This window comes from Phascolarctos cinereus, unplaced genomic scaffold, assembly GCF_003287225.1.
Source record: "Phascolarctos cinereus isolate Bilbo 61053 unplaced genomic scaffold, phaCin_HiC Scaffold_4;HRSCAF=312, whole genome shotgun sequence".
Lineage (NCBI taxonomy): Eukaryota > Metazoa > Chordata > Mammalia > Diprotodontia > Phascolarctidae > Phascolarctos > Phascolarctos cinereus.
In genome coordinates this window covers 469,432,623-469,458,761 of record NW_027555847.1, presented here as the reverse complement: position 1 = coordinate 469,458,761, position 26,139 = coordinate 469,432,623, and the positions used below count along the sequence as shown (strand labels likewise).

The 26,139-nt window shown below is 37.7% G+C and overlaps 1 protein-coding gene across 3 annotated transcripts in view; it reads right to left on the bottom strand.

Moving 5' to 3' along the window:
- Window positions 1-26,139, bottom strand: part of TTPA (alpha tocopherol transfer protein) — a 63,883-nt gene that overhangs the window by 2,181 nt on the left and 35,563 nt on the right. The window contains exon 5 of one of the 3 annotated variants that reach the window (XM_021002189.2): window positions 1,112-6,569. The exons of 1 other annotated variant lie outside the window; for it this stretch is intronic. In XM_021002189.2, coding sequence (XP_020857848.1) covers window positions 6,522-6,569 — 48 coding nt within the window. In that variant the 3' untranslated portion in view covers window positions 1,112-6,521. Of the gene's footprint in view, window positions 1-1,111; window positions 6,570-19,700; window positions 25,676-26,139 lie in introns of those variants that run through there. One more of the 3 variants, XM_021002188.2, reaches the window with a different exon arrangement.

Here is a 26,139-nt window from a genome sequence, read left to right as displayed (position 1 = left end):
TTCTACACATATTTTGTGCATTTTAGAGTTTCTAAACTTTTCCTATGTTGTCTTCTGGCCTTTGTGTGTCACTTAAGCCTTCCACAAAACTCCCCCAAAATTCCCATTTAATTACTTATGCCAACTTGTGATATATTGAAACTGCAATGGGAAAGTCATAATGTGGAAAGGACAACAGTAGAACAAAGTGTTTGGAACCCCATTCCCCTCTTAATTCTGGTGCCTTCCCTCTGTTAACTATTTCCTTTTTATCCCATAGGTAGCTTGCTTTGTAATACATTTGTTTGCATGTTGTCTCCCCCATTAGATTGTAAGTTCTCTGAAGGTAAGGACTGACTTTTGCTTGTTTTTGTATCCTCAGTACTTGGCACAATGCCTCACATATAGCAGGCACTTTAAACTGTTGATTGATTGATAAACAAAGAATTTTCTCCTTTAAAAAAAAGCAAAGACCTTTTACAGTCAGAAGATATTGAGTGGTCCCAATTTGTCTTGAGTTTCCTTGCTCTTTCCAGAGTTTAAGGACTCACTAGACCCCTGGGGGATCATAAGGAAAGAATGTACTGAAATAAGAATGTACTGGGGGAGGGTGTCAACTGAATTGCTATCTGGCTACATGCTCCCCATTCCTTGGAAACCAAGCCAACTGAGGTTCAGATCTGGGAAGACTGGGCATCTGAGGCATTCAGTTCAGTCCAGGGTCACTGCAAACCACAACCTTAGGTTCTTAGAGTAAATGCCAACCTTGGTTCTGCAATGAAACTACCCTAGGGCCCTTAAATCCAGAGCACTACCCACTAAATTATGTTGAGTCTAACTGACATCAGCAGATTCTATAAATTTATAGTGAAAATAATCACTGACATCCAGTGATTTGTTTTATTACTTATTATTATGTATGTTATCTCATTTGATCTGTCTATGAGACAGATTATACAGACATCATTATGCCCATTATATAGATTAGGAATGTTAACAATAAAAGTCAAAAGAAGTTAAGCGATTTTCCCGTTGTCCCTCAGTAAATGTGACAATAAATAGTATCAGAGTGAAACTAGGGGTAGATTTTCTGACACATTTAAGTTCAAAACAAAGCAACTCTGGAGGTCAGTTTATCAGTCAACAAACATTTATTAAGTGCCTGCTATGTACCAGGCACCTTGCCAGCGACAGCAAAAAAGACAAAAGATGGTGCCCACTGCCAAGGAGCTCACAGTCTAATAGGAAAAGAACATGCAAACAAGACATATAATAAATTGGGAGTATTCTCAGAAGAAAGGCACTAATTAAGGCACTGATTAAGTTGTCACTGGGAAAGATTTCTTACAGAGAGTGGGACTTTAGCTAAGGCTTGGAGGAAGCCAGAGAAGCCAAAAGACAGAGATGAGGAATGAAAGAGTTGGGGGTAAAGGAGAACAGTGAGTAATGTTCTGAGTTGGGAGATAGAATGTCATAAGTAAGGAATGGAGAAGAGGACAGTATCATTGGATTCCATAGTACATGGAAAGGAATAAGGTGTAAGAAGACTAGAAAGGTAGAAAGAACCCAAACTAGGAAGGGCTTTAAAAGCCCTTCATAAAAGACAATTTATATTTTGATCCTGGAGGCATGAGGAACCACTGGTGTTTATTGAATAGGGGTGTTAACACGGTCAGACTCTCCCTTTAGGAAGATCAGTTTGATAGCAGAGTGGACAGAGATAGAGAACTATCACTTCCTCCTAAGATCCTCCAGGCCTTGTAACCTAACCTGACTCTGTACCCTGTACACCATGGACCTGTCATCTGAACTACGGTGTAACTCAAGGACATCAGGGCCTTGCTAGCTTGCTCATGATATCTTTAGGACTCTAGACTTTTTTGTCAGCTCTACAGCTGAACTTATTTTTTGAGTGTGAGCTCCTTGAGAGCTGGATTGTAGCTTTTTCTGCCTCAGTACTTGGTTTATAATACATGCTTCTTCATTAATTTAATTCATGTTTTCAAAGAAGACAACCTATTATCACTGTCTTGTAGTTACAGGTAAGATTCCCCACGGAAAAACATTTGTCCCTGCCAGTCTCTGATGAGTGTGTTTGAGTGTGTGTGTGTTGTGTGTGAGTGTGAGTGTGTGTGTGTGTGTGTGTGTGCTATTGAACAGGATGGTCAGTTCTGTGCTTTAGGAATATTACTTTGTCACCTGTGTGAAGGACAGCTTGGGGAAGAGAGAGATTAAGGGTAAGGAGACCACTGGGGGAGGGCGTCAACTACTAGAATAGTCTAAGTGGGAGATAATGAATGCAAGAACTAAGGTGGCAAGTGATATTGTGAGTGGGAAGAAAGGGACAGATACAAAAAGTATTGTGAAGGCAGAATTGATAAGACTTGGAAACTTTATATACGTAGGGTGAGGAAAAGTAAGCAGTCAAGGATGACTCGTGTTTCACACTTGAGTGACTTGAGTAATAGGAAAGTTACCAAGAGGAGTGAGTCTGGAGGAAAAGAGAGTGAGCTCTGTTTTAGATTTATTGAAATTAGCATGTCTTAATTCTGGAATCAAAGGACTTGTGATAGTTTCTCCTCTTAATTTGTCAGTCACCACACTCAGTTTAATTTCCACAAATTTTCTCCTATAGATTCTTTTTCTTTGGCTAGGCAAGTAGGTCAAGTGATTTGCCCAGGGTCACACAGCTAGTGTCAAGTGTCTGAGGCTGGATTTGAACTCAAGTCCTCCTGACTCCAGTGCCCGGTACTCTTACCTACTGTGCCACCTAGTTGCCCCTCTCCAATGGATTCTTTTACCAGCCCTCATTCTAATGCCTTTGCTTCTGTGACCTATCCTAGCTTTCTTGTTCTTACTTTGTTGAAGAAAAAAATATATATTAATACTATACTTTAAATTTTAAGCAGAAGTTTACCAGAAACAATTATATATAATTTTATATTATTCTATATATTCCACAGCTAGGTGGCACAGTGCTGGACTTGGAATCAAAAAGACCTGAGTTTGAATCCAACTTCAGATGCTTACTAGCTGTATGACACTGTGCAAGTCACTTTTTAACCTGTTTGCCTCAGTTTCTTCATCTATAAAATATAGATAATAATAGCATCTGCCTCACAGCGGTTGTAAGGATCAAATGAGATAGCATGTAAAGTTTGCAAACCTTAAAGTGCTCCATAAATCCTAGTTGCTATTATTATTATTATTATTATTCCTATTATAATTCTATCTAAGCATTTTCCAGCTCAGAGAAATGTTCGATCTAGCATGTCACTGCCCCCTGTGCCACCTGACATCTCTCTATCCCAAGTCAATTTGAAGTAACAATGATATGAATCTTGAACAAGGGAAAAAAATAATGATGTTAAAATGTAGTTTGGGGTTCAGTAGGACCAGACTAGATGAACTCTGAAATCTTCCTAGCTTTAAGAGTTTTTAATTAAATATTTTATGTTGCTTTTTAATTCATTTCTGTGATCAGACTCAAAAACAAAAAGCAGCTACAAAAAAAATCAGTTGTTGTATTACTACTTTTTTTGGACAGTCAGTCAATAAGTATTTATTTAATAAGAACTTACTATGTTTCAGGTACTCTGCTAATTATTAGGCTCTAAGGGTTCAAAGAAAGACAAAACCCATCCTTAGCCTAAAGGAGCTTACGTGCCAATGAAGGAGAAAACACAGAAATAACTCAGTACACACAGAGTATGGAAAGTAATCTCAGAGAAGGCTGAAAGCTGGGGCTGAGGGGAACCAGGAAGGGCCTCTTGCAGACGGGTGGGATTTGAGATGAGTTTTGAAAGGGGCCAGCAAAATTATAGAGAAGAAGTGAAGATGGAGAGCATTCCAGTAATAGGGAACAGTTAGTGCAACGGCATTGGAGGTGGAAGACATGTCGTGCCATGTTTGAGGAACCACAAGGAGACCAGTGTAGTTGGATTGTAGATTGCATGGGAGGGCTCTGATCAGTTTAAGACTGGAAAGGCAGGAAGGGGCCAGGTCATAAAGAGCTTGAAATGCCAAGCAGAATACTTTAATTTTTATTTTGCTAGGTTCAGTGATTACTGGCTAGTAGAATTAGCAATAATTACAAATTCAAAAATAAATTCCATTTATGTTTTCTGAGATGCAGAAGTTAAATGTCAAACTCAACAGAACTAAAGATTTTCCCTCCTCCTTTTCTACCTACAGAGTCACAGCTAGACATTTTTGCACCTGGGACAAGGGGCCATTAAGGTGCCCATAGACTGGTGGGCAGGGAAAGAGGAGGATAGGACAATGCCAAAGACAATGGTATGAAGGTTCAGAGGAAAGGGAAAGGAAGGGAACATGAATTTAGTTAAGTGCCTACCAGTGTGCCAGGCACCAGGCTAAGTGCTGGGAATACAAAGAAAGAAAAGACAGTCCCTGCCCTCAAGGAGCTCACAATCTAATGGGTGAGACAACATGTGAACAACCAGGTACAAACAAGTTATTTACAGAACAGACAAGAAATAATTAAGAAAGGGAAGGCACCAGAATTAAGAGGGATATTGTGAAATGCTGCCTATAGAAGGTAGGATATTAGCTAGGACTTGAAGGAAGCCAGGGAAGCCAGGAGTCAGAGATAAGGAGACACAGCATTCCAGGAATAAGGACAGGCAGTAAAAATGCCCAGTGTAGAGATGGGGTGTTTTGACAAAGGAACAGCACTGGATCAAAGCGTATGTGGGTGGTGGTGTAATCTCATTAGCATTTTTTTAAGAGCCTACTTTTTGTAAGGTACTGTACTAATAAAGATACAAAAACCAAATAAAAAACAATCCCTGATATCAAGAAATTTACATTCTATTTGTTCAGGGATTGGGCCAGGAAGAGAAATGTGGCCAGGATACAACATATAAACCGCAAAATATATTACAAGATAATTGGAGGAAGAGGGAGGCAGCACTAACAAATGGATGAACCAGATTATCGGAGGAGGTGACGCAAGAACTGAACCTAGAAAGAAGTGAGACTATTGTTCAGTCATTTTTCAGTCAGGCCGGACTCTTTGTGACCCCATTTGAAATTTTGTTGGCAAAGACACTGGAGATGTTTTGCTATTTCCTTCACTAGCTCATTTTACAGATGAGAAAACTAAAGCAAATGAGGTGAAGTGATTGCCCAGGTCACACAGCTAGTAACTGTTTGAGGCCAGATTTGAACTCAGTTCTTCCTGGTCTGTCACACTATCCACTATGCCATATAGTTACTCCAAGACAATTATAAAAATTTAGACAGAGTGCTTTCCAGCATGGAGGACAGCCTGAACAAAGGCACAAATAAGTGGGAGATGAAATTCCAAGTGTGAACAGCAGAGAACAGGCCGGTTTGACTGCACTATAGAAGCATTTTACATGTATCATCCCAGGTTATTTTCACAACACTGGAAGGCAGGTGCTATTATTATTCCCATTTCGCTGTTGAAAAGACTGGTGCAAGTAGTGGTTGAGAGACTTGCCTGGGGTCACCTACCTACAAAGAATCTGAGACTTTGTTAGGAGGAAGTAGTACAAATAGCCACGGGTAAAGCCCTCATATGGAGAGGGGGTGGTTTATCTGATCTTTAAAGAGAGTTCTGGATTTTTTTTTAACTAGTATTTTATTTTTTCCAACTACATGTAAAGACAAATTTTAACATTCATTAAAAAAAAATCGAGTTCCAATTTTTCTCCTTCCCTCCCTCATCTCCTTCTTCCCTAAGACAGTAAGCAATTTGATACAGGTTACATATATGTAATCGTGTAAAATACATTTCCATACTGAATTATGGATTTCAAGAGGTAGAGATGAGATGAAAGGGAATTCAGGACATTAGGCAGGAGGCAGCTTGTGTCAAGGCAAAGAAGCAGGAGAGATGTGTGTGATGAACAACAAGGAGACCAGTCTGACTGGAATGCAGAGTGTGTGAAATGGAGTGACATGAAATCCATCTACAAAGCTAGGTCAGAGTCATATTGTGAAGAGTTCTAAATACCAATAAGGAATTTGTGTTTTATCCTGAATGTAACAAAGTGTCCTCAAGCTTCCTGAGCAAGGGTGTGACATGGTACTGGGAGTTCAGGGAGGACTAGCATCTCTGATATAAGGGCTGAGCCCTTTCCAGGGCTGTCATCCACCTTTGGGGCTGGCACTCAACTCTCACGTGTGGCTCCACGAAGCCGTGGCATGAGCAGTGGCCACACCCTGGTAAAACCATCTCAGCAGATGGGCTAAACAAGGTTGAAGGTAACCAACAAGCCTCAAACTCATCGGCGAGTTAGGGGAGTGTCTACCCCAAGCATGTGAAGTCTTCTCTCAGTGGAATGGGAAGATGAGAACCATTTGTTCCGACAGTCATGAAGGCAGCTGAAGCATGTGTTGTAGAGTGCATAGCACTTGGTCAGATATCAAAGAGGCTGAGATCATCCACTGCCTCCTGGGCCACCACCAGTCATCTTGTCTTTTGTCTTGCTGCTGGACTTTGATGGCTCTGGAGGACAGAGTGAGGCTGATGACTTTGTGCAACTCTGCCTCACTTAAATCCAATTCACTGGCAACTGAAGATCACATTGGTCCTTTCCAAACTGAAGGATGAACAACAAAAAGTGGGTAAAAGGGATTAATATGGAATAAGCCTGGAAAAGTAAATTGGAGTCAGAGTATGAAGGGTTTTAAAAGCCTCGAAGCTGTCCAAGGGCTGAATGGGCTTGAGAGGAAGTGACTTCCTCATCATCACTGAAGGTCTTTGGAAACTGGCTGACTTCCAGTTGGTGGAAGTTATGAACGGCTTGGGCTAGATAGCATCAGAAGTCCCTTTTAACTCTATTATTGTGACTGTATTTCACTGGAAAGGCTCTTTGTAAAACAAAGAGTCTATAAATATGAGTCATTTTCATATTCCATATCTCCTTCCCTGATCATTCTTCTCTAACACTAAAAGGGCCTCCTCCCTAAGATCAATGTCATAATCCTTTCTGAATAACAGAAGAGGGCACTCCCTTTGGGTAAATCTCAGGGTAGTCAGTCACTTCAGACGATCTAAACAAGCTGGGAGCTTTTGTACTACTCACCTAAATAAAGGGAAAGCCTAGAATGGGTTTTAGCCTGGAGAATATATTAATCTTAATATTTTCAATGGAACTAAAAATGAGATTTTTAATATGATTCAACAGCCTATATAGTTTTTCTGTCTTATTTCCTTCTCATTTATTTATTTTTCCCAGCCCAGATTAAGGTATGATTTACAATATTTCCTTCTATCTCATCCATCCTCTTAATTTGAGATATCTATCTCTGATCAATTGATCAATAGATATGTATCTATATATCTATATCTACATCCATATACATATATTATAGATAGATAGATAGATAGATAGATAGATAGATAGATAGATAGATAGATAGATAGATAGATACAGTATCCAGCTCCATAGATTCTCTTTCTTACTTAGGGCATCAGCAGAGATGCTGGAGGGTGCAGAAAAAAAATAATAAAATGTTGATAAACAATGTATTGCTACAATCCTTTTATAATTTTCTAGTACTTGATCCTCATGATCTTTTGTAAAGGATTTTGATAGTATTCTACATGTTAATTCAGTCCTTTCAGGAAATGCTTTCTTTAACCAGGATTGCTTCAAGAGGAGAGACATCTCAATTCTGACACTGCCACCTGGTGTAGGCTTTCATGACCTCACATCTTGATTCCTGAAATAGCTTGCTAGTGGGTCTGCCTGTCTTGAGCCTCTCTCCACTTCAATCCATCCTCCCCAGTTCTTAGCACAGCATATAGTAGACACAAAATAAATGTTTATTGACTATTTTATTGGCAATAAAAAAAAATCCCTATTATAATCATTTAGCCAAGAGGTGATGAAAACCTGAAATACAGGGGTGGCCATGAGAGTGGAGGAAGGAATGCATATACAAGAAATGTTGTAATAGAAGTAGAATCAACTAGAGGGATGGTGTGAGGAGGCACCAGATTTCCTAAGGAGCTTGGCCTTCTTAAGAACTTCCTAAAAATTGGCCTGGGTTGGAAACAGAGCAGGTCTGAGCTTCTGTGCTGATCAGTAGGAAAACTGGCTGGCTACTGGCTGCTGCACTTCCAGCCTGGTTAAGAAAGGAAGAGAAGGAAGGAAGGAAAGAAGGAAGGAAGGAAGGAAGGAAGGAAGGAAGGAAGGAAGGAAGGAAGGAAGGAAGGAAGGAAGGAAGGAAGGAAGGAAGGGAGGGAGGGAGGGAGGGAGGGAGGAAAGAAAAAAAGGGAAGGAAGGAAGGAAGGAAGGATGAATGTCAAGCTTTGTCAAACTGCCAAAGGGAATCATGACAGACACAAAAATAAGATACTTAAGGTCAGGGACTGTTTCATTTTTCCACTGCATCCCCAGTTCCTAGCACAGTGTCTAGCATACAATAAACAATTAATGAATTGTAAATATTCAATATCTTTAAAAAAAAGTTTCCATTGATGTCTTCTGTTCCTTCTAGAAGACAAAGAATATGTATTAATGTTTAACTTATCCAGCAAAACTGAGGATAAATGCTATAGGGATAAAAAGGGACCTTTTTCTGAGGAAGAGGACTTTCAAATATTCTTTTTTATTATTATTATTTTTTTGGCAGTCGGGGTTAAGTGACTTGTCCACGGTTACACAGCTAGTAAGTATCAAGTGTTTGGTCTGAGGCCAGATTTGGACTCAGGTCCTCCTGACTCCAGGGCCAGTGCTCTATCCACTGCACCACCTAGCTGCCCCCCAAATATTCTTGATGAAAAGATCAGAGCTACACTGAAACTCTGAAGTTCAAAGTCAGGAGTGAAGAGCATTATTGAGTAAACAATGATAAAAGCCTAAAAAAGGATAAATTGTTTACATTCAAATATATCATCACAGGGTTCACACAGGGTGCCCAGTTAGATAAGGCCTGGTAGTGATTCTATTGTGTCTTGATGATCTTGGGGAAAGAATGGAAAGAAAAGGAAAGAGGAATACACTGGAGTGGGGATGAGGGAAGGGAAATGTAGGTTAGGGAACATTATATCAAATGATGAAAGGAGGAAGGGTTGAGGGGAGAGGATGACACTTGAGTTGCACTCTTATCTAAACAGAACAAAAGAGGGAATACACACACAAACACACAAAATTGGGTACAGAAATACACTTTACTCAACAGGGAAATAGGAAGGAACTGGGGCAGGGAGGATTAGAGGAAGGGCAGATTAAAAGGGAGATTAGTCTTAAGCAAAATAAATTCTAAAGATATGCATAAATATTTATAGTTCTTTTGCAGGTAGCAAAGAATGAGAATCTGAGAGGGTGCCCATAAATTGGGGAATAGATGAACAACTTACGGTATTTAAATGTGATGGAATACTATTGTGTTACATTGTTGTCAGAGTAATGATCACCAATCAGGATTTCAGAGGACCAAAGATAAAAACAGGCCATCCATCTTCTGATAGAGGTGAACTCAGAATGTAGAATGAAACAATTTTTTTTTGACACAGCCAAAGTAGAAATTTGTTTTTGATTGACTGCATGTTTATAATGGATTTTGCTTTTTTAGGGGGAGGGTCTTGGGGTGGAAGGGTGGGGACGCAGATTCTGGATGATTAAAATGAAAAAATTTTTCAAGGCGATGAATGGACAAAGAATGGTGCAATAGGAAGGAAAGAAATTCCTACTCTGAGTTTTATAAAAGCATCTGCAGAGGTGGAGCCAAGATGGCAGAGAAAAAGCAGCAACTTGCTTGAGCTCTCCCCCAAACCCCTCCAAATACCTATAAAAATGGCTCTAAACAAATTCAAAGGCAGCTTAACCCACAAAAAGACAGAGTGAAACAAATTTCCAGCCCAAGACAACCTGGATGATTGATCAGAAAGGTATATCTTGCCAGGCTGGGAGTGGAGCGCAGCACGGCATGGGCGCCAGGTTGCAGCAAACCTGGAGCAGGCCTCAGAGGACTGGATCACAGGCAGCTGTGGTGGTTTCCAGACACCTCAATCCACGAATGCCAAAGACAACTTAGAAGGTCAGTGGGAAAAATCTGTTTCTGTGGTGCTGAAAGAAGAAGGCAGGGTCTCAGCTCCATTCCCCAAGAATGAGGCCCTGGGGTGGGCAGCTGCTTCCCAAGTTTCTGGCCCACAGACTGAGGGGGAATCCAGTGGCTGATAAGAGGGCGATTGCAGGGATCTCTCTGCTGGTGCTGAGGCAGGAATTTCTTGCTTTGCTGGTGCTTGTATCTGGGTCACAGTTGAAGACGGAGGTCCTGGGGTGAGGAGGAGCGCTGGTGTGGTGGAGCTTGTAGTGGCTGTGGACAGAAAACCTTCCTCATAGTTCCAGGACAGAAAGGAGTGCTTGTGGTCACTAATAGACCAGAGCACAGGCCAGGAAAGGAGTAAACATCTCACCCTTAATTCATACCACCTTGCAAGAACTGAAAATTTACAGGTCCCTACAAGTATCTCTGAAAACAGCTATATAAACCCCCAAAGTTTGGGACAGTACATTCTCCACATCGGAAGCAGACTCTTACCTTAACAAAGAGTTTAAAACTCAAGTAATTGGCCAGGATCATGAGCAAGCAGTGCAAAAAGAGTCAGCCTATATTATCTTACTTTGGTGACAAAGAAGATCAAAATATGCAACCAGAAGAAGACAACAAAGTCAAAGCTCCTACATCCAAAGCCTCCAAGAAAAATATGAATCAGTCCCAGGCCTTGGAAGAGCTCAAAAAGGATTTTGAGAAGCAAGTAAGGGAAGTAGAGGAAAAACTGGGAAGAGAAATGAGAGTGATGCAAGAAAATCATGAAAAACAAGTCAACAGCTTGCTAAAGGAGACCCAAAAATACTGAAGAAAATAACACCTTAAAAAATAGCCTAACCCAAATGGCAAAAGAGGTCCAAAAAGCCAATGAGGAGAAGAATGCCCTAAAAAGAAAAAGTGGCCAAATGGAAAAACAAGTCCAAAAGCTTACTAAAGAAAATACTTCCTTAAAAATTAGAATAGAGCAATTGGAAGATAGTGACTTTATGAGAAATCAAGACACTGCAAAACAAATCCAAAAGAATGAAAAATTAGAAAACAATGTGAAATATCTCATTGGAAAAACAACTGACCTGGAAAATAGATCCAGGAGAGAGAATTTAAAAATTATTGGACTATCTGAAAGCCATGATCAAAAAAGAGCCTAGACATCATCTTTCAAGAAATTATCAAGGAAAACTGCCCTGATATTTAGAACCAGAGGGCAAAATAGAAATTGAAAGAATCCACAGATCTCCTCCTGAAAGAGATCCCCAAAGGAAAACTCCTAGGAATATTGTAGCCAAATTCCAGAGTTCCAGGTCAAGGAGAAAATATTACAAGCTGCCAGAAAGAAACAATTTAATACTGTGGAAACACAATCAGGATTTAGCAGCTTCTCCATTAAAGGACTGCTGGGCATGGAATATAATATTCCAGAGGGCAAGGGAGATAGGATTACAACCAAGAATCACCTACCCAGCAAAACTGAGTATAATCCTTCAGGGGAAAAAATGGTCATTCAGTGAAATAGAGGACTTTCAAGCATTCTTGATGAAAAGACCAGAGCTGAATAGAAAATTTGACTTTCAAATACAAGACTCAAGTGGAACATGAAGAGGTAAACAGGAAAGAGAAATCATAAGAGACTTATTAAGGTTGAATGTTTACATTCCTGCATGGAAAGATGATATTTATAACTCATGAGACCTTTGTCAGTATTAGGGTAGTTGGAGGAAAAAAATTATATGTTATGTATAGGTAGATAGATAGATAGATAGATAGAGGGCACAGGGTGAGTTGAAGATTAAGGGGTCATATCCAGAGAATAAAATTAAGGGATGAGAGAGGATTATATTGGAAGAAGAAAGGGAGGGTAGAATGGGGTAAATTATCTCACAAAAAAAAACAGAAAGAAAATGCTCTTACAGTGAGGGGAAATGGGGGAAGGTGAGAGGGAATGAGGAATCTTATTCTCATAGGATTTGGCTTAAGGAGGGAATAACATATACATTCAATTGGATAAGGAAATCTGTCTTACCCTATGGGAAAATAGGGGGAGAAGGGGACAAGAGAACAGGGGGATGATAGAGAGGAGGCAGATTGGGAAAGCAGGCAATCAGAAGCAAATACTTCTGAAGAGAGACAGGGTCAAAAGAAAGAATAGAATGGGAGGGCAGGATAGGATTAAGGGAAATAGAGTTAGTTTTTCACAACATATCTACTATGGAAGTGTTTTGCATAACTGCACATGTATAACCTATATTGAGTTGCTTGCTTTTTCAATGAGGGTGGGTGGGGAGGGAGGAAGGGAGAAGATTTGAAACCTAAAGTTTTAAAAACATATGTTTAAAAAAATGTTTTCACATTGCTACTGGGAAATAAGAAATACAGGAATGGGGTACAGAAGTCTGTCCTGCCCTACAGGAAAACAGAAAGGGAAGGGGATAAGAGAAGGGGGGAACAGATAGAAGAGAGGGCAGACTAGGGGAAGGGATATTCAGAATGCATGCCATCTTGGGGTGGAGGGAGCGGTGAGATGGGGTGAAAATTTGGAACTCAAAATCTTGTGGAAGTAAGTATTGAAAACTGAAAATAAATAAATTTCTAAAAAATAAAAATAAAAAAGCATCTGCAGTGCTTATACATGGGAGTGTATAAATCCATGTCACAACCCTATCAACACCCCTGAGTTAGCTGACATCAGTTCCACTTATGGGGTGTGCCACCTGAGGTGGCTGCAGGACTTAAGGAAGTTATATTAAATTTCAGAGGAGGTGTATCTTTGTCTGTATGAAGGGTGGGGGTGTGTGGCTGATGGGAACAGACAGAAGATAGGCTGATGGCACAGGCACAAGGTCCACCTGATCACGCCCTCCAGCCATTTAACTGTGCTGTGTTGTTATTGTTTATTCTTCATCTTGGAATTGAAACAGTGGCTACCTAGTTTCCCTATTGAAGAGACTGGCAATTCGAGAACAATGAACCCAGGACAAACAGTGAGGGCAGATAAAGGACTGGTGAGGATTACTAACCCTTGGACCTAGCTAGGTGATACTGGACTAGCCATTGTAGAAGAATGGAAAACCAACAGGTAGAAATCTAAATGAAGCTGAAGGCCTATTCAACTAAATAACTTTTAACACCCAACTTTAATAAAGAAAGGGAATGCAGAATGCACAGTAACACGCTATTGCAACAACTTCCTAACTGGACTGACTTCCTTCCTGTCTGTCCCTGAGCAAATCCATCCTCCACACAACTGCCAAATTCATCTTTCTAAAGCACAATTTGATCCTGTTCTTGAAGGTTCAGCAATTCCTTGTTTCTTCCAGAGAAAATATTCAATCCTCCTTGTGGCATTTAAAACCCTTCATACCCTGGTTTCCAGCTTACCTTTGAAGATTTATTCTACATGTTCATTTTCTTCTTATTATTTAATAGGCTCTATATTCCAATCAAACAGAACTACTTGCTCTTCTTTGTGCTTTGCATTACATCTCCTAACCTTTGTACACACTATCCTGCTATTCCACAAATGCCCTTTTCTGGCTTCTGCCTCTTAGAATTCCCAGCATCTATCAAGGCTCAGCTCAGCTGCATCTTACACAAGGCTTTTTGGGATCCCCCAATTGTTTTTGTTATCCTCCTTCTCAAGTTACTGTTATTCAATTATTTTTCAATTATATTGATTACCTTTTTTTACATCAGTCATTTACTGATTGTAATATGTCACGTATAACATTCCTTAACCATTCTTCCCCATCTGTCTGAGAAGAGGGAGTTCTATTTTACCATTTATTCTCTGAGACTGGGAAGTAAATCAGAATTTTTCTACCCTTTATTATTGTTTTCCTTGAGTGTCCTTACATTATTGTAATTGTGTATATTGTTCTCCTGATTCTAGTAACTTCACTCTGTACCAATTCATAAAAGTTCTTTTGAATCCCTCATATTACATTCTCATTCCACATTGTCCAGCCATTCCTCAATCAATAGACACCCACTTGGTTCCAATTTTTTTCTACCACAAATAGTGATGCTATAAATATTTTGACATACATGTGCTTTTCTTTCTATCTTTGGCCTTATTAGCCTAATGTCCAATGGCGGGATGACTATATCAAAGGATGCGAACAGTTTAGTGACATTTCTTACATAATTCCAATTGTTTTCAATAATGGTTGGGGAAAAAAAAGAATGGTTGAAAACATTAGTAGCTCCACCAGAAGTATGTTAATGCCTGTCTTCTTATAGACTCTCCGATATTGGCTATTTACATTTTTTATCACCTATGCTGTTTTGAAGGGAGAGACTGAGATAGATCCTCAGCTATTTAGTTTATCTCTCTCTTATGTCACATTGTTGTCAGAGTAATGATCACCAATCAGGATTTCAGAGGACCAAAGATAAAAACACGCCATCCATCTCCTGATAGAGGTGAACTCAGAATGTAGAATGAAACAATGGTTGTCAATAGAAGCAGCTAGGTGGCACAGTAGATAGAGCTCTGGCCTGGGGGTCAGGAGGACCTAAGTTCAAATCTGACCTCAGACATTTGACACTTGTTGGCTGTGTGACCCTGGGCAAGTTACTTAACCCCAACTGCCTCATCAAAAAAATAAAACAAATGGTTGCCAGTAGTTATAATTATTCTAAAAACTGTTTATTCATATTCTTTGATCACTTTATCTACTGGGGAATAGTTCTTGCTTTTAAATATTTGTATTATCTATATATCTTGTAAATCAGACTATACATATGTATATATACATGCATGTATGTATGTACTATATAGTAAGATTTTTCTAGCTACATTTTGTTCATGCTAAAGTGTTTTTTCTTATTTTAAATTTTGTAATTTAAATTATTTCATTTTTATATTCATCTCTTCTGAAAGACACTTTATTCTGTTCTGTATATCCATTTGGAATTTACTGTTATGTGACATTGATGACTAAATCTAAATTTTACCAAAGTACATTCCAGTTTTTCCAGAAATTGTTGTTGAAAAGGGAATACTTCCTGAAGTTATTTGTGGTGTTGGCTTTGTCAAACACAGGACTACTGGGCTCCATTTTTTCTGGGTCTTATTTATCTAATCGCTCTAATGCTATATTTTCCTATTTTCTTACACCTATATTTGAAGATTATAATACTCTAATTGTAATATTATGTATTATATTTATCCTCATTTCATTCCTGCTTCCACTTCCTTCCTAATTATTTTTCTTGAAAATCTAGACCCTTTTCCACTTCACATTAATTCTGCTATTATTTTCTCTGTTAATATAATCTCTTGGAAGTTTTATTAATGTAACATTAAATTTGTAAACTATGTTAGTTTCACCACTTTTATTGTATTGACACAGTACAACAATGAAAAATGAATCTCTCTCTAATTATGTCTTTATTTCTGTAAAAAGTATGTTGTACTTATATATTCATATTTGTATTGTTAAATCCCAGCTATTTTATCCATTTCGTAGACACTTTGAATTGAATTCCTTTTTACATAATTTTCCCAAACTTTAAATTCTGATTTTTGTTGATTTATAATGCTACTTTTCCTGAAGCTACTATTTTAATTGGTTTTATCACTACATCTCTTCCAACCTATGTGCCAAATACGTGCTGAGTGTTGAGGATACAAACAAAAAAAGGTTCATTGTTTCCTCATTTATAAAATGAATATTAATAACTGGTTGGGGGTGAGATAATTGTGAGGAAATCAGACTTAAACCAAAATAAATATCATTATCTTTGTCCTGCTTCTAAAATAGGCTTTGAAAGGACAGCTATGTTCATAACCCAGGGTTAAGTCCTCATGGAGCTTGCATTCTCTCAAGGGAGACATTATAGAGACATATAAGTACATATGCTATATATTAAGTAAATGCCAATTATGTGGGAGGGAGGTATGGGAAAGGTACTAAGCTAAGGGAATCAGGAAGACCTTGTGCAGAAGGAAACGATCTGAATTTTGAAAGAAATATATGATTCTTTGAGGTGGAGGTGAGGAGAGTGCTGGAATATGAATCCAGCCCTCCTTTCAGAGTCTATTTCAGAAGCTGGCCAAAGACATTTATTTTGGTTTAAATCTGATTTCCTCATAATTTCCCCACCTCTAACCTTTTTACAGATTACAGAAGCTAACAGAAGCGACCTGCCTGGAGTCACTCAACTAAGCAAAGGACCTACTCTTATCTTAGGTCTGCATATTCTAGTCAGTTTCCATTACACCATGGTGCCTTTAAAAATCTAGAAACTTATGTAGAGTCCCTCTGTCTGCATCAGCCCAAACAGCTTCAGACAGAGTGTCTGTTTTAACTCAACTTAGATTTGTAGAGAAGTTATATTGTGTGCACTACTTCGGCCTTATTCCTGAGACTAGGTTGAAGCCTTGGATGATATCAAGAAAAAAAAATATGTGTGTATGTATACATAATATATATGTATATATATAATGCACACATTACATATATACACACAGTATATATATACACACATTATATATATATGCATTAGATATATACATTTTATATATATATATACACATACATGTGTGAGCATGTAGCTATATACATGCAAACACATGCATATATGGGAGAGATACAGAGACAGAGAGTCAGGGAGAATATCATGGTTTTAAATTTTCATGTTTTCATTCAGGGATTGGATAATTTGGGATATGTGGAAGGTACATTGTGCTAGCAACTCACTCATCTTTGATATCTGGCTATATCTCTTAGGGAGAAATTTTGACTTAAATAATTATCACTAACTTTTGCAAAGTGCTTTATATATCTCATCTAATCCTCACAACCAACCTATGTGGGAGGTATATTAACTCTCTTACAGATGAACAAACTGAGACTAAGAGAGTTTAAGTGACTTGCTCAGGGTCATATAGCTATTAAATATCTGAGACAATATTTGAACTCAAGCCTTCTTGACTCCAGGTCTAGCATTCTTTCTACTACACCACCTACTTAGCTAAAGTCCCACACTATTCCCAGAAATTGTCTTGAACATGAGATTGTCAAAATCCCTCAGAGGGTAGTCCTTTAAGTCAAATGAACTAGGATGGCAGTCTATTTAAGGAAACTGAGGAGCACTTTTGATTGAAGTATAGCTTGTCTAGCATGTTGGCCTTTGTATTTAACCTTTCTGTTCTCTATTAAAAGGAATATAATATTAAAAACAAAAAAAAACCCTCAAAAACTAAGATTTTAGTATAGTAAAAGACCATGTATAAAACGCCAAACAAGGCCTGGTCAAGGCTAAAAGGACAGAAAATACAAGTGTTTTGATGTTTCTTTAGTTTTCTGGCACACTGCCAATTTTGGCCTAACAACACCAAGAAAACACAGGTGCTCTGTTAGCCAGCATCCATATGTGGAAGCATCAATTACAGGAAATGGAGAAGTTTGAATGCTGTGGATAAGTTCACTTACCATAGCAGGATACTTTCCAGGAATGTACACATTAATAATGAGGTTGATGCATGTATTGACAAGGTTAGCTCAGTGTTTGGGGTGTTCTGAAGGGAAATGTGGGAAAGAAGAAGTATTCTACTGACTACCAAACTGCAGGTCTCCATCATTGTGCTGACCTCATTGTGGTATGCCTATGAAACCTGGACAACATACTAGTGACATGTCAGGAAATGGAATCGCTTCCATTTGAATTGTCTTAGGAAGATTCTGAAGATCACCTGGCAGGATAAGATACCAGACACAGGTTCTTTCTTGAACTAAACTGCCAAGCATTCAAACTCTGCGGCAGAGAGGGCAACTCAGATGGTCTCATCACATTATTCGAATACCAAACACAAACTTGCCTAAAAGAATATTTCATGGAGAACTCACACAGGGCAAGCACTCACATTGTAGCCAAAAAAGCAATAAAATGACACTTTCAAGGTTTCTCTTAAGAACTATGGAAATGACTGCATGACATGGGAGACATTAACACCCCCCAGCATTATGTGCCCTCATCAGAGAAGGTGCTGTTCTCTATGAGTAAAGCAGAATTAAAGTAGCTCAAAAGAAATGCGAGATGTGCAAATTTAGAGAATTCATCCCAAATATTCACATTGACTATTTGTGCCTGGCCTGTGGTAGAATCTTCTGAGCTCATATTGGTCTGTTAGATATGCTGTGACTTGACTCTAACATAGTGATGTCATTTTGGTTCTCTTTGAGAACATAGGACAACGACCAACCAATTTTCTGGCACATTGAAACAACTTCAGGGATTTGTTAAAGTCACTTCCTGGTAGCACACCTGTACAATTATCATTTGCTTTTATAAAGGGAATAAAAAGCAGTGGGAAACTTTATTTATTGATAACAGAGTTGTTCAAATAATTGAAAACAATTCAGCACGAGGATTTACTTAGAAGATTGGGAAGAGGGGTTTGTTTCAGGAGGAAAGAGAATAAGTTCTGTTTTGTATGTGTCAACTTTGAAATTCTTATGAGACAACTAGTTCAAAATGTCAAACTTAGGAGCTAGACAAGGGCTGGATATGTAGATCTGGGAGAAACCTATATACAGATTGATTAAATTAGCTCACATAGGAATTAATGAGGCCATCTGGATTGTTTGTGTGTGTGTGTGTGTGTGTGTGTGTGTGTTGGGGAGCATGTAGAAATAGTGGTGGGCTTGGGGCGTGCCAACAATTGAGGGGTGAGATATGGATAATGAATGATATAGCCAAGGAGACTAAGAAGGAGTAGTTATACAGGTAGGAGAACCATGACAGAGAGCAATATCATGAAAATTCATTGGCTACCTCTTCAACAGGGACTGGAGTAAAAGAAGAGAAAATGGGAGATATCATCAAGGGATTTACAAATAATAATAATCTCCTGCTTTTATATAGCACTTTAATTTTTATAAATAACTTTACATATGCATATGTGTCAATATGTTATATGTGTATGCATATACACATAACAGCTTACATATATAAGCTCATTTGAGAGTCAAGGTGAGGAGGGAATTCACAATGACCTCTATTTTGTCCATCAACAACGAGGTGAGGTATCCTGCTGAGAAGGTGAAGGAAAGGGTGACCTAAGAATCTTAAGGAAAGAAAAGTTTAAAATTGTCACTGATTGTGGGGAGGGCAACAGAAAATCAATTAGGAAAAGTAAAAGGATTATCTCACTGCCAAGAGGGCCCAGTTGAGATCAAATAACATAAATCTGCAGTAGACCCAGTCAACACAATTTAATAGCATGTGAGTAGGAAGATGGTGAAAGAAATCCAGGTTTGGGTTTGGCAAGGCATTAATGGTGACAGAAAAAGATGAAGAGAGATTTGAGAGTAGAGAACAGACTCTGGAATGCATTATTTGAAGAATATGGTGGTAAAGAGAATTTCTTCATTGTTAGTTCCCTTTATTAACAGAATCATAGGTCTGGACACCCTCTCCAAAAAAAAATTCCGTTTGGCCTTATATGAAAAATACCTTGTAATCCCTAAATACACACAAACTGACAATGGGGGAAAGTGGTTGGAACTTTGCTAAGCAGCAGGAGGAAACTGATTATCTTGGACTAAAAATTTTTCTGTGAATAATTTTGCTTAGTCTTGCTTCTTAATTTTGTTGGCAGAAAAAAATATTTTTTGAAAATGATGTCTTGTACACATATTTTAAAAAATTCAGTATACCATAGCTTATATGAAATATATTTATTTCCTCATGAACAATATCATTAAAACAAATAAAAAATTAACTTTTGTAAAGTTCAGTAACAGATTCAATACTTAACATGGTTATCTTTTAAAGGCACTCCTGGCACAATCACAGAAAAATAACAGACAGTGTTATTGCAGCCTGTCTACCAATCTTAAAAAGTCTCTGTTCATTTCAAAGTGGTCTTTATGGTGTTCTTCATGTACTCTCATATTTTAGAAAAATAATTTTAGAACCAATTTCCCATCATAAAGAAAGCCCTTCACACAGATGTACTTTAATCTGAAAAAAAAATACCCACAGAAGAATCTTTATTTAAGCATACTGCCAAAGAACTGAATTTAAAAGTTTCAGTCATACAAAAACAAATATTGTTCATTAATTCTAAACATCCCATCAAATGACTGTAAGAAAACACCTTATATGTTCCTTGTATGCAAGAAAGAAAATTTTGTGATGTAATTTCCTTCCTAGGAACGTAAGCAGAAGAAATGGAACAATCAGAGGGCAACTTCCTAATGCAAAACCAAGGTTAAATGCATTTTTGAAAAAGGGATTAATTATATTCCTACCAAACAACAGGCCTTCCTGGATCACCGCCTGGTGGAGGGGCTTATTTAGCTCAATGAAACTACAGGCTATTCTAAGGTTACCTAAGACAGACATGTTATAGTGGAGAGTTTAGACAAAAGGTGATTGACTAGAGAAGGAAATAGCAAACTACTCTGGTACTTTTGCCAAGAAAACCTCATGAACAGTATTAAAAGGATAAAAGATATGACATCAGAAGATGGGCCCCTCAGGTCAAAAATGTTCAACAAGTTCCTGAGGAAGAGCAAAGACAACTACAAGTAGTCTGGAAAGAAGAAAGCAGCTGGGACAAAGCCAAAAGGAAGCTCAGCTGTGGTTGTGTCTGGTGACAAAAGGAAAGTCCAATGCTACAAAGGTTAACATTGCGTAGGAACTTGAAATGTAAGGTCTATGAACCAAGGTATGTTGGATATGGTCAAACAGGAGGTGGAAAGATTAAACATTAACATCTTGGGTGTCAGTGAACCTAAATGGATGGGAATGGGTGGATTTAATTCAGGGGATGATTTCATATACCAATGTGGGCAAGAATCCCTTAGAAGAAATGGAGTAGCCCTCATTGTCAATAAAAGAGTAAGAAAAGCAGTCATGGGGTATAACCTCACAAATGATAGAATCATGTTCTAATGTTCAAATCCAAGGCAAACCGTTCAACATCACAACAATACAAGCCTATGTTCCAACTGATGCCAAATAGACCAAAGCCGCTCAGTTCTCTGAAGACCTATAACATCTTCTAGAAATAATAATAATAATAATAATAATAATAATAATAATAATAATAATAATAATAATATAAATGTCATATTCATCCTAGGAGAATGGAATTCTAAAGTAGCAAGTCAAAAATAATTGAAAGAACAGGTAAGTTTAGTCTTGGAGCAGAAAATGAAGCAGGGCAGAGACTAATAGACTTTTGTCAAGACAACTCGCTGGTGATAGCAAATACTCTTTTTCAACAATCAAAAAGGTAACTCTGCATATGGACACCATCAGATGGTCCATAATGAATCAGACTGACTATACTTTACAACAAAAGGTGGAGAAGGGTACATGCAGTCAGTTAAAACAAGACTTGGTGCTGACTGTGGCTCAGAACACAAACTTCTTATTGTAAAATTTAGACTTAAATAGAAGAAAATAGGGAAAATCATCAGACTGTATAGGTATGATCTAAATAACATCACTTACAAATATAAAGTAGATAAAAAAATAAATATGAAGTAGAGGTGATGAATAGACTAAAGGGATTAGATCTGGTAGATAAAGTACCTGAAGAATTACGGACAGAGGTTCACATACTGAAAGAGGTGGCAACAAAAAACATCCCAAAGAAAAAGAAAAGTAAAATAACTGTCTGATGAAGTTTTATAAACAGCTAAGCAAAGAAGGAAAACAAAAGGGAAAGAAAAATGGGAAAGATATGCCCAACGGAATGCAGAATTTCAGAGAATAGCAAGGAGAGATAGGAAGGTTTTCTTAAAGGAGCAATGCAGAGAATTGAAGGAAACAACAGAATGGGAAAAACAAGAGATCTTTTCCACAAACTTAGAGATAGCAAGGAACATTTCATACAAAAATGGGCGTGATAAAAGACAAAAATGGTAGGGACTTAACAGAAGGAGAAGAAACTATGAAAAGGTAGCAATAATAAACAAAAGAACTATATAAGAAAGATCTTAACATCACTGATAAACATGATGACGTGGTTACTGATCTACAGCCATTCCTGGACAATGAAGTCAAGTGGGCCTTAGGAAGCATTGCTAACAATAAGGCTAGTGGAGGTGATAGATTTCCAGCTGAACTATTTAAAATCCTAAAAGATGATGCTGTTAAAGTGCTGCACTCAATATGCCAGAAAATTTGGAAAACTCAAAGTCTGGAAAAGATCAGTTTGTGTCTCAAATCCTAAAGAAGGGCAATGCCGAAGAATATCCAGATTACTGAACAACTGCTCTCATTTCACATGCCAGCAATATTATGCTTAAGATTCTGCAAGCTAGGCTTCAGCAAATTGTTAACCAAGAATTACCAGAAGAACAGGCTGGTTTTCAGAGAGGCAGAAGAATTAGAGACCAAATTGCCAACATTCACTGAATGATGGAGAAAGCAAGGGAATTCCAGAAAAATATCTACTTCTGCTTCATTGACTACACTAAAGACTGTGTGGATCACAACAAAATGTGGCAAGTCCTCAAAGGGATTAGAGTACCAGATCATCTTACTTGTGTCCAGAGGAACCTGTATGTGGGTCAAGAAGCAACAGTCAGAACTGAGCATGGAATAATTAACTGGCTTAAGATTGGGAACAGCAAGGCTGTATATTGTCACCTTATTTATTTAACTTATAAGCAGAGTACATCATGCAAAATGTTACACTGGATGAACAAAAGCCAGAATTAAGGTTGCTAGGAGAAATACCAACAATCTCAGAAATGCAGATGATACTACTCTTATGACAGAAAGTAAAGAAGAACTAAGACGCCTCTTGACGAGAGTGAAAGAGGTGAGTGTCAAAGCTGGTGTGAAGCTTAACATAAAAAAAAAAGAAAAAACAACTAAGGTCCTGGCAACTTGTCCCATCACTTTTTGGCAAATAGAGAAGAAATGGAAATAGTGTCAAATTTTATATTCTTGGATTCAAAGACCATTGCAAATAGTGATTACAGCTATGAAATTAAAACATGCTTGCTCCTTGAAAGAACAGCTATGGCAAAACTAGTCAGTATACTAAAAAAGTAGAGACATCACCTTGCTTACAAAGGTCTGTATAGTCAACACTACAGTTTTTCCAATAGCAATGTAGAACTGTGAGAGTTGGACCATAATGAAAGCTGAGGGTTGCAGAATTGAAGCTTTTCAATTGTGACGCTGGAGAAAACTTTTGAGAGTCCCTTGGACAGCAAGGAGATCAAATTGGTCAATACTTAAAGAAATTAATTCAGACTACTCATTAAAAATACTGAAGCTGAAACTTAAATACTTTGGCTACATGGTGAGATGGCCAGACTCACTGGAATAGATTCTGATGTTGGGAAAGATTGAAGGCAAAAGGAGAAGGCTACAGCAGAGAATGAGATGGATAGAGTGATGGAAGCATAAATATGAGCTTGGACCAACTTCAGGAGATAGTGGAGGTTAGAAGGGCCTGTTGTGCTATGGTCCATGGAGTTACAAAGAGTTGGACATGACTGAATGAATGAACAACAGCAAAACAGTTGTTCCCAATCTATGAGGCAGTGAACCACTGATTTTGCATAGGGTCTGAGAATTCATATGTGAATCTAAAATTCAACATGTCTCACATAGATTAAATCAATCTTTGCACATAATTCTGAAAAATGTATGTAGATACTGTTGTGATTATTGAACACAAATTGTGAAACATACTGGTAGAGAGAGTTCTCATATGGGGAGTTTCCCATATTGTTTGATGATATCCCATAGACTGAATTCATGGCAGCTTTCTCAATCAATGAACACCATGATACTTTTTTTAATGTTAAAAAGAGATCTGCACACTTGAAAAAGGTAAGAACAACGTATATACATCATAGAAATAATTAATTACATGATATCAATTATATCAGTATTGCTTAATTAGATGATTTTTCTTATATTGGGGTACTATTCAACAAAGATGACATTACATCACAAGTACTATTATCATATGAAAAGGCTAGCTTCAAAACCCTTTTCTTCTTACAAATTAAAGGTGCAATATAAAGTGGCAAAATAGCAAATGTAGAACCTTATATTAAAATTGAAATCTATGTTAAATAAGAGGGCTGAGTTGTTCTCTTCTTTTGATGTGCTATTGCACACTAGGAATAGTGGAAATAACACATTTTAATTAATTACCTGGCATTATTTTTCAGAAGCCTAATTAACATTTCTAAGGCTTCCTAATCTAGCTGCACAACTGCTGCCATTAAAAAAAAACCATCACTGAAAATTCTATGACATTTCTAAGATCATAGGAATTTACAGTAAAGCTAAAAAAAGGTTTTAGAAATGTGGTCTAAACTGCTAATTTTACAAATAAGGAAACTGCCCAGAGTCACATAGCTAGTAAGAGTTCAGATTTGACCTTAGATCCTTTTGATTTCAAATGCAATGGTTTCTTTCCCCCCCACAATGCCAAACAGCTCCCCAATTATGTTAAAATAACGTGAACATTTCCTCTATTCTTTAATTTTAGGTTTCTTATTATTCAATTAATATTGTGCTTCTTTTAAAACTAGGTTATATAAGACAAATGGATACTGTTTCCAAATTCTTGTGCCTATTGTGTTAACTAAAAAAAATTAGCTCATCCAGAAGTCAAAATTAAAAGCCTGATTATTATGTAGCTAGGGACACACACACACACACACACACACACACACACACACGCATGCACACACACACACACACACACACACACACACACACACCCCCATCAGGATTGGAAAACTATTTGCTATATATGAAGTATTTTCCACAATTTTTTTCCTTTGTCAATAGTGATGTGAGTAGTTTCACATAGGCTGATATATGATGCACAAGAGTACATGATATTTTGTCATGCTTCAGCTAAAGTGTTTCATTGTGCAAAGCAGCTGAAATACTATTTCCCTGAGATGAATGGCTCTTTTTTTTCTTTCCCTGTCTTTGTGGCTTGAGGAAGTAACTTCATACATGACAAGTCAGATTCCAAACTCAGTTGTTTCCATAACCAAACTATTTGGACTGCATCTGTCATAGATGAGTTTGTGTTACTTTTTCTTTTGATGACCTACTCTATACATGCCACCGAATTGAACTAACTTCATGTTTCAGTAACTACAGGAATATTCTTTGGAATATATTCCAAAGACATGCAATTTACCTGCAATGGAGGTAAGCCTTGCCATATCTAACTCTGACATAACTTATTCAAGATTAAGATGCAAATCTCCCTTAATACTTTTTGAGGTCTAACACCTATGTAATTTTCTAAAAATTAGTGGAAAATTCAATTTAAAAAATTTAAAAATGGACAATATTCATATTTGTCCTCACTAAAGTAACTTTCATATTCCAAAGTTCACATTTTTGAAGACTGTATTTGGTAGAAGTTATTATTCCATGTAGTTACCATGGAGAAATATTTCCCCAGGATTTGAATTAATAAAGCCTATCTGATGGTTTATCTTATGATAAAATGTTACTGGATATCTTGAGAAATGCTATGAAGATAATCTTCAGAGTTCATTATAAAATCTCTCCACTCTTGGCAAAGGTCCTCCATGGAACATGTCTCACCACCATACTCTAAGGGTAGAATGCCTGGAAAATGCCGGCATAAGCTTTGTTTATAATTGCTTCCATGCATATGAATCTGAAAGAAACAGTAGTTTTAGAAGGTGTCTTTTGCCCCTTTTTTCTTTCAACATACAAAAAATACATGAAAACCTGTTTCCAACTGAAAGTCTACAACATAGAACAAGGATGTTCTAACAACTCGAAGGACATGAGATTGAGTTTGGATGTCATATGATATTAAAGAACATATTTTTCCCAGTTTTTTATGTCAGTACAGTACAGAGGGCTACCACACTCTCCATTTTGAACCTAATTTGACTCTGACATCAATCCCTACTGAAGTTAAGTTTGAAACACATGAGCAGTCATTATTTATACTGACTCCTTGGAATCCTTACAACCATTTTCATGATTATAGTTATGGGGAAAGGAGGATAGGTAGGTTGAAAAGGAATCTTTTCCCTTCTGGAAGAGAAAAAAGATACTAAAATTCAACATTTTCTGAATTTCACTTTCTGATACACAACTGATTCTCAGCAA